At 32.4% G+C, this 17,903-nt stretch overlaps 1 protein-coding gene and 1 long non-coding RNA gene across 2 annotated transcripts; both read left to right on the plus strand.

Moving 5' to 3' along the window:
* Positions 1 to 3,304: 3,304 nt before the first annotated feature.
* Positions 3,305 to 4,187, plus strand: LOC117335426. The gene is made up of 2 exons (XR_004534401.1): positions 3,305 to 3,613; positions 4,093 to 4,187. It is a non-coding gene; the product is annotated as an uncharacterized LOC117335426 (long non-coding RNA).
* Positions 4,188 to 4,191: 4 nt separating this feature from the next.
* On the plus strand, positions 4,192 to 17,334 carry LOC117335874 (cytochrome P450 3A29-like). The gene is made up of 11 exons (XM_033896131.1): positions 4,192 to 4,236; positions 4,323 to 4,442; positions 4,700 to 4,797; positions 5,161 to 5,309; positions 5,938 to 6,062; positions 7,030 to 7,150; positions 7,707 to 7,864; positions 8,181 to 8,269; positions 8,827 to 8,964; positions 9,256 to 9,418; positions 15,973 to 17,334. Exons 1-11 carry the CDS (start codon positions 4,192 to 4,194, stop codon positions 16,045 to 16,047), a joined length of 1,281 nt encoding a protein of 426 aa, XP_033752022.1. The 3' UTR covers positions 16,048 to 17,334.
* The last annotated feature ends 569 nt before the right edge of the window (positions 17,335 to 17,903 follow it).

Consider the following 17,903-nt stretch of genomic DNA (forward strand, 5'->3'; position numbering starts at 1 on the left):
TTCAAGCAAGGCAGATCCCAAGTTCAAAGAAGATTACACTGCCTTCATGGAAAAACTGTTGGAGAAAGGTCATGCGGAACCAGCACCTGTGGGATTTGACAAAGGAAAGGTCTGGTACATTCCTCATCATGGTGTATACCACAAGAAAAAGAACAAGATTCGAGTGGTGTTTGATTGCTCTGCGCGATATCAAGGTGTCTCTCTTAACGACAACTTACTCCAGGGACCTGACCTTACAAACAATCTTCTTGGTGTGTTGATGCGATTCCGGGAGGAACCAGTGGCTGTCATTGGAGACATTGAAGCGATGTTCTATCAGGTGAAGGTCCCAGTAAATGAAAGAGACTATCTGCGATTTTACTGGTGGCCCAACGGGAATACTGCGAATGAGCCAAGGAGCTACAGGATGACGGTTCACCTGTTTGGAGCCTCATCATCTCCCAGTGTTTGCAACTTTGCTCTTCAGAAAACTGCAGAGGACAGTCAAAAACGGTTTCCCCAAGAAGTTCAGGACACACTGAAAAGAAATATGTATGTCGATGACTGTCTGACCTCCGTTGCTACAGAGAAGAAGGCGATTAGTCTTATACATGATGTGACTCAAATGTGTAAATCCGGAGGATTCCGACTTACCAAATGGACGAGTAACAGTGATGAGGTTGTGGAATCTATTCCAGAGGGTGATCGTGCCCAAGAAGTCAAGTTATGGAGTCTGGATAGTAAGCCACCTATCGAAAGAGCTCTAGGAGTTTATTGGTTCATGGAGAATGACTCCCTTGGATTCCAAATTCAGATGAAAGACAAGCCCGTTACTAGAAGAGGTATTCTATCAGTAACCAGCTCAGTGTACGATCCTTTAGGAATTGCATCCCCGTTTGTTCTTAAGGCCAAGTCAATTCTGCAAAGACTTTGTAGGGATGGTAAGGGATGGGATGAGGAGATCACAGGAAAAGATCTGAAGGACTGGACCGATTGGCTGCTTCAGCTACCTGAACTAGAGCATGTTACCATTGATCGGTGTTACAAAGGGAAAAACCTCGGCAAGGTAACCTCCTGTCAACTTCATGGTTTCGCAGATGCAAGTGACATTGGATATGGAATGGTATTCTATCTTCGACTCGTTGATGTCACCGGAAAGATCCACTGCTCGTTCTTGTTCGGGAAGGCGAGAGTCGCACCACTGAAGGCAGTGACTATACCCCGGATGGAACTTACAGCTGCCTCTTCTCTAGTGAAGTTGGGCAGGATGGTGACAGAACAGCTGAATTACAACATAGATCGATTCTTCTTTTGGACTGACAGCACTTCAGTCTTAAGGTATATCGCAAACAAGAATTTGCGCTTTCACACGTTCGTAGCTAACCGCATTGCTCTTATCCACGAAGCTACGTCGGAAGATGACTGGTATTACATCAACACTAAGGAGAATCCAGCTGATGTTGCATCAAGAGGAACGAGCATTTCGAAGTTGCCTGACTCGTGGACTCGTGGACCAATGTTCCTCTGGAAATCCGAACGTGAATGGCCCGTTGTGGAAAAGGATGTTAAGATCACGGATAAAGAGAATGATCCTGAAATAAGGACGACTGCGTGCGCTACATCAGTTGTTTTAGACACAAACAGTGGCGTCGAAAATCTTTTCGACTATTACTCCAACTTTAATAAGCTTAGGAGAGCTACTGGATGGCTTATGAGAGCTATGGACAACCTGCAGGGAGCTGTTGAGAGGAGCCGGCAGATAAAACAGGACATCAGCAGTTCAGAATCTGATCCTGTGAAACGCGACCAGAAAATAAAGTTAGCATTGTCGAAAGAGAGACAGGATAGACTTCTCAAAGGTCAGAAAAACCTTCGTACAGCGTGCCTGTCTGTGGATATTCTGGAACGAGCTGAAGCCGCGTTGATTAAGTATGAGCAACGAAAGTACTTCGCAGCCGAAAGCAAGATCCTTCACCAGGACAATGGTGTTCAGTCGCGAAAACTCAAGAAGACTTCGAAATTATTCAAGATGGACCCCTTTGTTAAAGATGGTGTCATTCGCGTAGGAGGTCGTCTTGAAAGAGCTGAAATTTCGTATGATGCAAAACACCCCGTGGTGTTGCCTAGGGAATCTGTCGTATCGAGACTCGTTGTGGATGATGCCCACAGATCATGTGGTCACTCAGGAAAGAACACTGTTCTTGCATTCATTCGAGAAAAATATTGGTTTGTTGGTGCTCGCACTCTGGTGAAATCTATTCTTTCCAAATGTGTGACTTGTAGGAAATACAGAGCTCCATGTGTTGAGCAAAAGATGGCAAACTTACCCGCAGAGCGACTCGCAGCTGATCAGCCTCCTTTCAGCAGAACTGGGATGGACTTCTTCGGACCCTTTGAACTGAAACGTGGAAGGAGTGTGGTAAAGCGATATGGGGTATTGTTTACCTGTCTTGTGACTCGTGCGGTCCATTTAGAAGTTGCTGCGTCGCTCGATACAGATTCTCGCATCAACTCCATTCGACGATTTATCGCTCGCAGAGGAAAACCTGTATTTATTAGATCGGATAACGGAACCAACCTTGTCGGTGCTCAACGAGAAATGAAGGAAAATATTCAGAAATGGAACACAGACAAAATTCGTGATAACATGTTGCAGATTAGCATTCAGTGGGAATTCAATCCTTCCTCCGGTTCTCACTTCGGCGGAGTCTGGGAAAGACTCATTAGGTCTGTGAGACAGGTGTTGTACTCTGTTATGCATGAGCAGAATGCGAAACTAGATGACGAAGGACTTCAGACACTCTTTTGTGAGGTAGAGGCTATCTTAAATGGACGCCCGTTAACTGAAGCATCGGATAACGTAACTGACCTACGGGTTTTGACCCCAAACCATCTGCTATTGCTTCAGCCTGGAGAATATTTCCCATCTGGAACATTCGTCGCCACGGATAACTATGCCAGAAGGAGGTGGAGACAGATACAGTACCTTTCAGATATTTTCTGGAATAGGTGGACCAAGGAATACTTGCCGCTTCTGCAAGGCCGCCAGAAATGGATGAAGAAACGACGCAATATGCAGACTGGAGATCTTGTGCTGATCGCTGTTAGTACACCTAGGCATGCGTGGATAACCGGTAGGATTCAGGAAGTTGTGAAAGACAAACATGACTTAGTGCGATTCGTGAAAGTTAAGACCCCTTCCAATGTGTTAACGCGTCCAGTGACAAAACTCGTGCTCTTGCTCGAGTCAGACATTGAGTAATGGATACGGTGAACGCTTGAGTGAAAGGACAATTCGAACTAAAATATCAGATGTACTTTTGTAATTGTAATATTTTATGATTAAGCATAATGATTTAATTGATGTGTTTGATGGTTATTAGGCCGTTTTTGCGAATTGATAATCTCGGTTGAAGCCTCGATTAAGGGGCCGGTATGTTACGGCCTAAATGTTAGTTTTATGTTGAATTTATTGTTTAGTTTCATTTGTGGTAATTTTGTTAAGATTCCGGAAAATACGGTTATCCGGTTTCCGGTTTTAGTATAGACGAATATTATGGGATAGCGTTATCCAAGCGCAGCACATGTTTTGAGTATGAGAAGATTCGTTCGGACTATCGTAGGATACGATACGGTAACTAATTACTGTTGAATGATTTGAATATGATTTATGCTTGTTTAGGAATTCATGTCATCATGTTATAATGTCATTTTGGATAATTCGGCCAATATATAAATATGTCAGTGAACCGTGGACAGACGACAAGTCCCTCGTGCATTCTAGTCTATCACTTGATTTCTGCTGTATTTGTATGCTATGATATGATTGATACATTGCTGTTTCATTGCTGTTTAACCCGCTATCAATGTGTAAGAGTAATAGTATTGTAATAGTATTGTATTTTGCTATATTTATCAGGTTCGGTTAAATTCATTCTGGGCCGAAACGTCCTAGTCTTGTCAAGTCATGTATATTGTAAACTGAATAGTAGAGGGCGAGTTGTCTCGATCTCATCTACAGATCAAACTCGTCATGTGTTATAGATGATAAGGCATAATAGTAACTGTTGCTTAGTTAATTAGTCTAATAAGTACTGTTTCTTTTCGTTACAGTCAATCTATCTACGTAGAACTATCACTGAGTCAATACACCTGTACTATACTTGTATGTAGTTGATGTCAAAGATAATAAACACAGATGAAGCCAGGAAGATGGAATTGACCTCATCCATTTACGATAGCCAGAGCGATTTCGAGGCGTACTCGACGCCTACAGCTGATAACTGTATTTATGGTACACAATAAGCAGATACCCAGACAGATTGATCATTTATATCTTGTAGACATTTGGAGGCGGATTTGGTGGTGACCTGGAGCATGGGCTGGTCAGTGGAAAAGGGGCTCACTGGAAACGTAACAGGAGTATTATAACTCCAGCATTTTCATCTGGAAAACTTCGTCAGGTAGTCTACGCATTTGATATGGTTAGACATCTTTATCTGGTAGTGTTTGAGAAATTTCTGGAACATTCGTCAGATCAACAGGGGGAGGGGGGAGCAGGGTAATGACTAAAAAACCTCGTCGGAAAATTTTGGAAATCGTATTTGGGATATCGCTTTGTCACTTTTGTCAGGTAGTCTATGGTTACCTTGGTGGGGTCGCTGAATTTTTTTTTTAAGATATTGCTTCGAGTCATTAAAAATATCTCATCTCTATACAGATGGTGCCCTGTATCCAGGAATCGTGTGACACTCTTTTGAAGACAGTTCGCAACGCCATGAAAACGACGGACAACGGTCAACAAATGGAAATAAATAGGTAAGAGAGAGAGAGAGAGAGAGAGAGAGAGAGAGAGAGAGAGAGAAGAGAGCATTTATTGTGTATTCTTTGTTGTAAATAAATTGTATATAAGATCGAAGCCAGTTATTTTGGGACAGAAGTTGCATCTGAAGGTTTAAAGATGGTGTAGGAGAGTTATTATTTCCAACAGCTTGATACTCAGAGGTCATATACGTATTATTTGAAGTAAATGGTTACCTTATTCCACCATATACGTTTTATTTGAAGTAAATGATTACCTTATTTATTCTACCATATACGTTTTATTTGAAGTAAATTTTTACCTTATTTCACCATATACGTTTTATTTGAAGTAAATGATTACCTTGTTCCACCACGTAGGCTATTTGGAGGATTCACTATGGACGTGATAAGTTCTACAGCTTTCGGTATCCACGTGGAGTCCCAGACCAACCCAGATGACCTGTTTGTAAAGCACGCTAAGAGGATGTTTGACATCTCATTTACGAAACCTTGGATGCTTGCTATATGTGTGTATAAATCATACCGTATCAAGTGAAGAAAATTTACGCTAGGCTAAGTACCTTCAAAGGTTACGTTTTTTTTTCTGTGGCTTTAAGCTTGCTTCCCTATGTAATTTTCTTTTGTGATATAGGCAAGTTTATTCCGTATGTAAATTTTGTGTGATATAGGCAAGTTTATTCTGTATATAAAATGTCTGTGTGGTCCTAAATTTGGCCTAGTTTTTCACGTATGTAAAATTTCTGTGTGATCCTAAAGTAGGCAAGTTTATTCCGTATATAAAATGTCTGTGTGATTCTAAAGTAGGCAAGTTTATTCCGTATATAAAATGTCTGTGTGGTCCTAAACTTGGCAAGTTTTTTACGTATGTAAAAATTCTGTGTGATCCTAAAGTAGGCAAGTTTATTCCGTATATAAAATGTCTGTGTGATTCTAAACTAAGCAAGTTTATTTTGTAAGTGAAATTTCTGCGTGAACATAAACTAGGGACAGTAGTAATACTTATATAGAACTAGGGGGGAAATATCCTGCATGCTATAAATTATGTTAAAATTCCTGAGTCAATTATAAAGGAGTTATAAAAGCACATGTATGCGAGATAAATTGACGAGTTTATTCTGCCCTTTCCTTTTTCAGTATTTTTTCCGACGTTAAAACCCTTGTTTGTGAAGCTTGGAGCTTGCCTCTTTCCACTTGACAGCATGGCCTACTTTCGTAAACTCACTTTTCAGCTTCTGAAAGAAAGGAAAAGTGACAAACAGGTATGACGATAAATCCATGTAGTATAATGGCTGTTTGTGGAAGAAATACAGGGAAAAAATCATGTCAAGATTGTGTCACTTAAGATGGAGGTCTGTAAGATGATGGTTTGTAAATCGAGGGTCTGTCAGATGTTGGTCTGAAAGATGAGGGTCTGTAAGAGGGGATCTGTAAGATGGGGGTCTTTAAGATGGAGGTATGTAAGATCTAAAATCGGAATCTGTATGATTGGGGTCTGTGAGATACGGTCAAGGAGTATGTCCTTTCAAATCGAAAACTGTCTTTTAAGAAATTCTTTCTATATGATGGTTTTGATAATTCATTATAAATAATCAAAAGATTGGATATGAAAATAACTCTGTATGTTGACAAATAAAACCGCGGATAACTCGACTGTGGTTTTATTACAGACACGCTCAGTACACCTTATACACTATGGTATTGTGGATATGTATATTATATTATCGTAATGTTATACAATCACCTTACAGGTAGGTCAGAACTATGGTATTGTAGATCTGTATGTTATATCATAGTAATGTTATACAATCACCTTACAGGTAGGTCAGAACTATGGTATTGTATATATATATATATATTATATTATCGTAATGTTATACAATCACCTTACAGGTAGGTCAGAACTATGGTATTGTAGATCTGTATGTTATATCATAGTAATGTTATATATCACCTTACAGGTAGGTCAGAACTATGGTATTGTAGATATGTTATATTATCGTAATGTTATACAATCACCTTGCAGGTAGGTCAGAACTATGGTATTGTAGATATGTATGTTATATCATCGTAATGTTATACAATCACCTTACAGGTAGGTCAGAACTATGGTATTGTAGATATGTTATATTATCGTAATGTTATACAATCACCTTACAGGTAGGTCAGAACTATGGTATTGTAGATAGGTATGTTATATTATCGTAATGTTATACAATCACCTTACAGGTAGGTCGGAAAGATTTTCTACGACTGATGGTTGACGCCCAGGAAGGAAGATTGGAACTGGATCCCGAAGATGAGTTTTCGAGAGAACAAAGCGGAATCTCGTCAAAACCAACTCATCTAGGTATTAGAGACGGCAAATGCGAGAAAGTAATTGAAAGGAAAGAATTATTACGTGATAAAGTGTACGTTTTATAACATATATGTTAATGATTGTGATACCGTACGGTGTAATAAAGACTTAAGATTAGATATTCAGTATATCTGATGTTAATGTTTGTGATACCGTACGGTATAATAAAGACTTAAGAGTAGATGTATATATATATAGTATCTGAGGTTAATGTTTGTGATACCGTACGGTATAATAAAGACTTAAGATTAGATATTCAGTATATCTGATGTTAATGTTTGTGATACCGTACGGTATAATACAGACTTAAGAGTAGATATTCAGTATATCTGATATTAATGTTTGTGATTCCGTACTGTATACGGATTTAAGCGTAGATATTCAGTATATCTTATGTTAATGTTTGTGATACCGTACGGTATAATACAGACTTAGGAGTAGATATTCAGTATATCTGAGGTTTATGTTTTTGATACCGTATGGCATATTTACGACTTAAGCGTAGTGATCGGTGTACACATACACCAGATGTTAATTTACTTTCTAGGCCTTACTTCAGAAGAAATTTTGGGAAATGTAGAACTATTCTTTGTTGCGGGGTACGAAACCACGGCTACAGCATTGACAATGACAGCGTACAACCTCGCTACCCATCCAGAATGTCAGGACAAATTACGTCAAGAAATTCAGGAAAAGATCGGATCGGTAAGTTTTTCGTGTTTCCAAAGTAATATCTCTGAATGTCCTATTGAACAGTTTCATTTTCATTTCCTGACATTTTAATGCTCAACGGGGATTTTAACCGTATTTTTAAACTTAAGAAATTAGAACCATCCCTCCTTAGTTATATAGGTGTTTCAATTTTGTTGATTAACATATTAGCAGTGTAGAACTTTATATGACATTTACTTTTGTTTTCTTATATACTCTGTTATGGTATATGATGCTGATTGAATTTGAACAATGTGTTATTGTCAGAGTGAGTTTATGTGATAGATTAGTTAATTCATTATGCATACAGGACAAAGTGGATTTCGACAATGTCAAGAAACTAGACTACCTCGACATGTGTATCAATGAGTCAATGCGATTGTACCCTACGGCGGTAAGGTAAATAAATCGTCATTATATCGATGGCTCTATACACAAAATTTTAATGACATTTTGAATCTATGGTGGCCGGTTTGGGCCAACTCGTAATCTTGCGACCTCGCAATCTCGACCTAAATTCGAGGTCACGAGATCGCGAGATAACGAGGCGATGCGCGAGTAGAGGTCGCGAAGTCGCGAGGCGAGGCGCGGAGCGAGGTCGCAAGGTTCCTCGCCTCGCAATCTCGCGCCTCGCAATTATATATTAAGTATCTAAATATATATAAAGAACATTTCATTAACGTTAGTTAGTTGACTAAAATACTTACAGTTAATGTGAACGCTTTGGAATTATTTTGTCTCGGTTCCGGTCTAGTCAGTAACCAATCGTCAGTATGATGACCAAGAGATGTGCCAGTTCCGGTCTACTTTTTGCTTACCGTCTTTATCAACTTTAACATCAAGTTTGAAAAATGTCAATAAAACGCTCAAATTCACACTATAATTTATTGTCTTTAGATTCATTTTATAGATATCACGAAGTCATGGCCAAAATACATTTAATGGATTTGTTGTAGATTTGATAGAACATGTGTGAAGACTACAAAGGTCAAGGACATTACGATACCAGCCGGGATGGTGGTTAGTGTACCTGTGCATGCGATTCATCATGATCCGGAAGTTTGGGTGAAACCGGATGTTTACAATCCAGAAAGGTGAATATTTCTTATTGTCTGTATCGGTTGTTGTAACGAAAATCTACATTCAACCTCTGTATACAGTTGTTATATCGGTGGTACAGCATATTTATATTGATAATGCAGCAATGAATTAGGGATCTATCACAGTAGCATTGTATCAATGTAATAACCTGTGAAAATAGATACATAATAAAACTACTTATAAATCACACTGGTGGTACAGTTGATATCATTTAACAAAATGGTTTACTGAATTGATGTAGTTGAATACCTGCTTAACATTTTGAATTATTTGATTCGTTAAAGGTTTTCGGCAACAGAAAGAGCGAAGCACGACCCATTGGACTACATACCTTTTGGATATGGTCCCCGTCAATGTGTTGCCATGCGACTCGCTTTAATGGAAGCAAAAATGGCAACGGTTTATATGTTACGCAACTTCCGCTTTTGCGTTGGTAGTAAAACAGAAGTACGTCGAGTCAGTGTTTATGTTATTAAGTGAATGGGATATCGCGTTACCTTTAAAAATATTTACCTTAGTAACCTATAAAACATATTTACCTAAGTAACCTATAAAACATATTTACCTTAGTAACCTATGAAACATATTTACCTAAGTTACCTATAAAACATATTTACCTAAGTAACATATAAAACATATTTACCTTAGTAACATATAAAACATATTTACCTTAGTAACATATAAAACATATTTACCTAAGTAACATATAAAACATATTTATCTAAGTAACATATAAAACATATTTACCTAAGTAACCTATAAAACATATTTACCTTAAGTAACATATAAAACATATTTACCTTAGTAACATATAAAACATATTTACCTAGTAACATATAAAACATATTTACCTTAGTAACATATAAAACATATTTACCTTAGTAACATATAAAACATATTTACCTTAAGTAACATATAAAACATATTTACCTTAGTAACATATAAAACATATTTACCTTAGTAACATATAAAACATATTTACCTTAGTAACATATAAAACATATTTACCTTAGTAACATATAAAACATATTTACCTTAGTAACATATAAAACATATTTACCTTAGTAACATATAAAACATATTTACCTTAGTAACATATAAAACATATTTACCTTAGTAACATATAAAACATATTTACCTTAGTAACATATAAAACATATTTACCTTAGTAACATATAAAACATATTTACCTTAGTAACATATAAAACATATTTACCTTAGTAACATATAAAACATATTTACCTTAGTAACATATAAAACATATTTACCTTAGTAACCTATAAACCATATTTACCTTAGTAACCAATCTAAAACATATTTACCTTAGTAACATATAAAACATATTTACCTAAGTAACATATAAAACATATTTACCTTAGTAACCTATAAAACATATTTACCTTAGTAACATATAAAACATATTTACCTTAGTAACCTATAAAACATATTTACCTTAATAACATATAAAACATATTTACCTTAGTAACCTATACAACATATTTACCTAAGTAACATATAAAACATATTTACCTTAGTAACATATAAAACATATTTACCTTAGTAACCCATAAAACATATTTACCTTAGTAACCTATAAAACATATTTACCTAAGAAACGTATACAACATATTTACCTAAGAAACCTATAAAACATATTTACCTTAGTTACATATAAAACATATTTACCTTAGTAACATATAAAACATATTTACCTTAGTAACATATAAAACATATTTACCTAAGTAACATATAAAACATATTTATCTAAGTAACATATAAAACATATTTACCTAAGTAACCTATAAAACATATTTACCTTAGTAACCCATAAAACATATTTACCTTAGTAACCTATAAAACATATTTACCTTAGTAACATATAAAACATATTTACCTGAGTAACATATAAAACATATTTACCTTAGTAACCTATAAGACATATTTAACTAAATAACATATAAAACATATTTACCCTTGTAACATATAAAACATATTTACCTTAGTAACATCATAAACATATTTACCTTAGTAACATATAAAACATATTTACCTTAATAACATATAAAACATATTTACCTAAGTAACATATAAAACATATTTACCTTAGTAACATATAAAACATATTTACCTTAGTAACATATAAAACATATTTACCTAGCTAACCTATAAAACATATTTACCTTAATAACATATAAAACATATTTACCTTAGTAACCTATAAAACATATTTACCTAAGTAACATATAAAACATATTTACCTTAGTAACATATAAAACATATTTACCTTAGTAACATATAAAACATATTTACCTTAGTAACATATAAAACATATTTACCTTAGTAACATATAAACATATTTACCTAAGTAACATATAAAACATATTTACCTAGTAACATATAAAACATATTTACCTTAGTAACATATAAACATATTTACCTTAGTAACCTATAAAACATATTTACCTTAGTAACCTATAAAACATATTTACCTTAGTAACATATAAAACATATTTACCTTAGTAACATATAAAACATATTTACCTTAGTAACATATAAAACATATTTACCTTAGTAACCTATAAAACATATTTACCTAGTAACCTATAAAACATATTTACCCTAGTAACATATAAAACATATTTACCTAAGTAACCTATAAAACATATTTACCTTAGTAACATATAAAACATATTTACCTTAGTAACATATAAAACATATTTACCTAGTAACCATATAAAACATATTTACCCCTATAAAAATAAAAAATATTTACCTAAAAACCCATAAACCCAAATTTCCTTAGTAACTATAAAACAATTTCCCCAAAACTATAAAACATTTTACCTAGTAACCTTAAAAAATATTTACCTAGAACAAAAAAACATATTTACCTTAAAACAAAAAACATATTTACCTTAGTAACCTATAAACCCTATTTACCTTTGAAACTCTAAAACATTTTACCTATAACAATTAAAAAATTTTACCTAAGAACATTAAAAAATATTTCCTTAAAATAACATTAAAAAAATTTACCTTAGTAACCTATAAAAATTTTACCTAGAACTATAAAAAAATTTTTCCTAAACCAAAAAAACTTTTACCTTATAACATTAAAAAAATATTTAAACTTATAACATATAAAAAAATTTACCTTATTAAAATATACACATATTTTTCCTTAATCATTAAAAAAAAATTTACTTTACCTATAAAAATATTTACCTTGGGAACACTAAAAACATATTTACCTAAGTAACATATAAAACATATTTACCTTAGTAACATATAAAACATATTTACCTTAGTAACATATAAAACATATTTACCTTAGTAACATATAAAACATATTTACCTTAGTAACCTATAAAACATATTTACCTAGTAACATATAAAACATATTTACCTTAGTAACATATAAAACATATTTACCTTAGTAACATATAAAACATATTTACCTTAGTAACATATAAAACATATTTACCTTAGTAACTATAAAACATATTTACCTTAGTAACCTATAAAACATATTTACCTTAGTAACATATAAAACATATTTACCTTAGTAACATATAAAACATATTTACCTTAGTAACATATAAAACATATTTACCTAAGTAACATATAAAACATATTTACCTAGTAACATATAAACATATTTACCTTAAGTAACATATAAACATATTTACCTTAGTAACATATAAAACATATTTACCTTAGTAACATATAAAACATATTTACCTTAGTAACATATAAAACATATTTACCTTAGTAACATATAAAACATATTACCTAAATAACTAAAAATATTTACCTAGTAAAAATATAAAACAATTTACCTTTTAATAAAACCATTTTCCTTAGTAACATTAAAAAACCTTTTTCCTTTTTGAACATATAAAACATATTTTCTTAAAACCCATAAAACATATTTACCTTAAACATTAAAAATATTTACCTTTAAATAAAAATTTTTTACTAAAACATATTTACCTTAAAAAATTAAACATATTTCCTTTAATAACTATAAAACTTTACCCCCCTTTTAAAATATAAAAAAATATTTACCTTAACCTATAAAAAATTTTTACCTAAAACTAAAACCTTTTTTTACCTAAATAAATATAAAACATATTTACCTTAAACATATAAACATTTACCTTAGTAACTATAAACATATTTACCTTTTAAACCCCTAAACCCTATTTACCCTTTTCTTAAAAAATATTTCCTTATAACTAAAACCAATTTTTCCCCTTTTGTAACAAAAAACATATTTTACCTTAGTACATATAAAACATATTTACCTTAGTAAACGTATAAAACATATTTACCTAAGAACGTATAAAACATATTTTACCTAAGTAACATATAAAACATATTTACCTTAAGTAACATATAAAACATATTTACCTTAGTAACATATAAAACATATTTACCTTAAGTAACATATAAAACATATTTACCTTAGTAACATATAAACATATTTACCTTAGTAACCTATAAACCATATTTACCTTAGTAACATATAAAACATATTTACCTTAGTAACATATAAAACATATTTACCTTAGTAACTATAAAACATATTTACCTAAGTAACATATAAAACATATTTACCTTAGTAACATATGAAACATATTTACCTTAGTAACATATAAAACATATTTACCTTAGTAACATATAAAACATATTTTCCTTAGTAACCTATAAAACATATTTACCTTAGTAAACCAAAAAAACATATTTACCTAAGTAACATATAAAACTATTTACCTAAGTAACATATAAAACATATTTACCTAGTAACCTATAAACCATATTTACCTTAAGTAACATATAAAACATATTTACCTAAGTAACATATAAAACATATTTACCTTAGTAACATAATAAAACATATTTAACCTTAAGTAACATATAAAACCTATTTACCTTAGTAACCTATATAAACATATTTACCTTAGTAACATATAAACATATTTACCTAGTAACATATAAAACATATTTACCTTAAGTAACATATAAAACATATTTACCTTAGTAACATATAAAACATATTTACCTTAGTAAACTATAAAACATATTTACCTAGTAACCTATAAAACATATTTACCTAAGTAACCCATCAAACATATTTACCTTAGTAACATATAAAACATATTTACCTTAGTAACATATAAAACATATTTACCTTAGTAACATATAAAACATATTTACCTTAAGTAACATATAAACATATTTACCTTAGTAACATATAAAACATATTTACCTAAGTAACATATAAAACATATTTACCTAAGTAACATATAAAACATATTTACCTAAGTAACATATAAACATATTTACCTTAGTAACATATAAAACATATTTACCTTAGTAACATATAAAACATATTTACCTTAGTAACATATAAAACATATTTACCTAAGTAACATATAAAACATATTTACCTTAGTAACATATAAAACATATTTACCTTAGTAACATATAAAACATATTTACCTTAGTAACATATAAACATATTTACCTAAGTAACATATAAAACATATTTACCTTAGTACATATAAAACATATTTACCTTAGTAACATATAAAACATATTTACCTTAGTAACATATAAAACATATTTACCTTAGTAACATATAAAACATATTTACCTTAGTAACATATAAAACATATTTACCTTAGTAACATATAAAACATATTTACCTTAGTAACATATAAAACATATTTACCTTAGTAACATATAAACATATTTACCTTAGTAACATATAAAACATATTTACCTTAGTAACATATAAAACATATTTACCTTAAGTAACATATAAAACATATTTACCTTAGTAACATATAAAACATATTACCTTAGTAACATATAAAACATATTTACCTTAGTAACATATAAAACATATTTACCTTAGTAACATATAAAACATATTTACCTTAGTAACATATAAAACATATTTACCTTAGTAACATATAAAACATATTTACCTTAGTAACATATAAAACATATTTACCTTAGTAACATATAAAACATATTTACCTTAGTAACATATAAAACATATTTACCTTAGTAACCTATAAACATATTTACCTTAGTAACATATAAAACATATTTACCTTAGTAACATATAAAACATATTTACCTTAGTAACATATAAACAATTTACCTTAGTAACATATAAAACATATTTACCCTTAGTAACCATATAAAACATATTACCCTTATAAACATATAAAACATATTTACCTTAGTAACCTATAAAAACATTTACCATAGTAACCCTATAAACGTATTTACCTTAGGTAACATCATAAACATATTGTACCTAAGTAACATATAAAACATATTTACCTTAGTAACATATAAACATATTTACCTTAGTAACATATAAAACATATTTACCTAGTAACATATAAAACATATTTACCTAAGTAACATATCAAACATAATTTACCTAAGTACCATATAAAACTTTTACCTTAAACATAAAAAAAAAAAAATTTCCTAAGTACTTCTTTTAAACCTTAAACTTAAACTATTACCTTTAAAAAACCATTTACCAACAAAAAAACAATTTCCTATAACATCAAAAAATTTACCTTATAAATAAAAAATTTATTTACCTTTTACTTAAACTTTTTCCCCCTTTGTCTATAAAACCATTCCTTAGTAACAAAAAAAACATTTACCGTAAAAATTAAATATTTAAATAACTTTTAAAACAATTCTAGTAAAATTAAACCATTTAAAACCTTTAAGTAAATAAAAATTTTAAAATCCTTAAAACCCAATTTCCGGAAAATTAAAATTTAAAACTAAATTTTAAAAATTTGAACCTATTTTTTTGGTTTTAAAATCGGGGGTTTAGCCCCGTAAAAAATTTTCCCCCCCCCCCCCCCCCCCCCCCCCCCCCCCCCCCCCCCCCCCCCCCCCCCCCCCCCCCCCCCCCCCAAAAAAAGGGTTTTTTCCTTATATAAACGTTATCTTTACAGATTCCACCGACAATGGAAGAGAAAGCCATAGTGAAACCTGTCTCATTGTGGTTAAAGTTAGAAGAAATCAAGTGAGAGAATATGTCCCAGACGGTGAATAAATATGCCTAATCAGCAACAGGATTTATCACATATACAAGTCTGTGACTAAACACATTATGTTTTTATCGCATTGCAGTGGACGAATGTAAAATGTGATCACGTGATAACTAATGATGCGCTTATTGCCCTACGTGATGTATTGACGTCCCCGGTCTTAGTCGACAATACTCTCTTTGTTGCTTCAAGAATTCCACACGTCGGGGAATGAATGGTATCCTGTTATAGGATCATACCACCATTATCCTTAACATTCGTGGCTTGATTCTGAAATTCCTATCCCTGGAATAGTGATTCCACAAGGAATATTCCAAAGGATATCACACAATTCGGTGGCAGACTTCACTTTCATTTTGTCATAGTATAGGATCTCGTCGTTGACGTCATTTCGAGACATTGGAAAGGAAGAAGAAGAATAAGAGATTGGTCCGGAAGGTTAAGCGTTCTTGTGTGTCATTTTACGAAACCCGCCGTTCAAATCTAGGTCAAAGCTTGCTAAAGGCACACTCTCAAAATGACAACCAATCACCAAACATACACGCCGATATATCATCGAACACGGCTTTCCAAATGATATCAACCATAAAACTTTCCCAAGGTTTCAACCTTTATCTCTCAAAGCCTTGTGTTGTCCGTCAGCAGGCGATATCTGTCATTGTGATAATGGAACCACTCTCTTAGATATCGAATCAACAGGGACATGTAAATATCGACGATACATTTAGGAGGTATATGGATGTTAAAGTATCCGTTTCACGACAGGACTATGACTCAATAGTACAAAGATTGACTGAAAGACTTATTTGAACAACTTCTATAGTCAACAATAAAAAGGTGTGGATAGGATGTCTAATAAAGTTAAGGAAACTTAAGTTAAACCAACATTTTGAAAGATTGCAACACTAAATGATTATCGTGTATTAGTCGATTAAATCCCATGTCGTGTTTTTAAGGAAGACTAGCTCTTTTCGCGAACAGGAAATGAAACGGTTGTTCTGGGATCAATTCATTGAATTATTCACTGTATGTTCAACCACAAACTGTCAGATGGGTCGTTTAGTGACATTTTGACGGGGGATCATTATGTTTCTTCCTTCGACTTGTATAATAAAATTCATTTTTGTTGCTATTCGCTATGATAAAAATCGATAATTCGTACCTATGTATGACCAACTCTAATTAGTAGTTTTAATCTATTATATATGCTGTAATTACATTGCCTTAATTCGGTGATAGTATGAAATACAAAGTTAAAATATTGATCACTTGCATCCTAGTTGTTATGTTATGTTCAAATGTCGTGTGATTAACAGTGTCTCCAAACTCCTTATACATTTACTACAGATACTGCAGCATAGGTCTTCATAAAAGAAATTCAAGTAAGAAGATACTCAGAAATATTTTTCATCGCCTCAAGGTATTTTATTAATCCAAGGTTTTTCAATGCGTCAAGGTGCTTTTCATCCCTGCCCCATGAGGTACGAATACCATACCAATCATTATATAGAAGATTGATTTCGCTTGGAGGAATACCATCATTCTAAATCGCATACGTTTATGTAATTGGTCAACACAGAATCCTGTATGCAACAAGGAAGTGTTACACACCGTAATATACTGCTAACATGTAAAATACCACACAGTTGTCAGCATCATAACCTGTGAAATGTTGTTTTTGATCGGATAGACCATAGCTGTCGTGCAGACATGGTCACGTGGTTTCAGTGTTTCCGTTGGAGGGGTCACTACTCTTTGTCAAAAACTTCCTATCTAAGGAATAGTCCATGTAAAATGATATTCAAAATTTTGATACTTGCTGCTCACACGAGTCA

This window comes from Pecten maximus, chromosome 10 (assembly GCF_902652985.1).
Source record: "Pecten maximus chromosome 10, xPecMax1.1, whole genome shotgun sequence".
Classification (NCBI taxonomy): domain Eukaryota; kingdom Metazoa; phylum Mollusca; class Bivalvia; order Pectinida; family Pectinidae; genus Pecten; species Pecten maximus.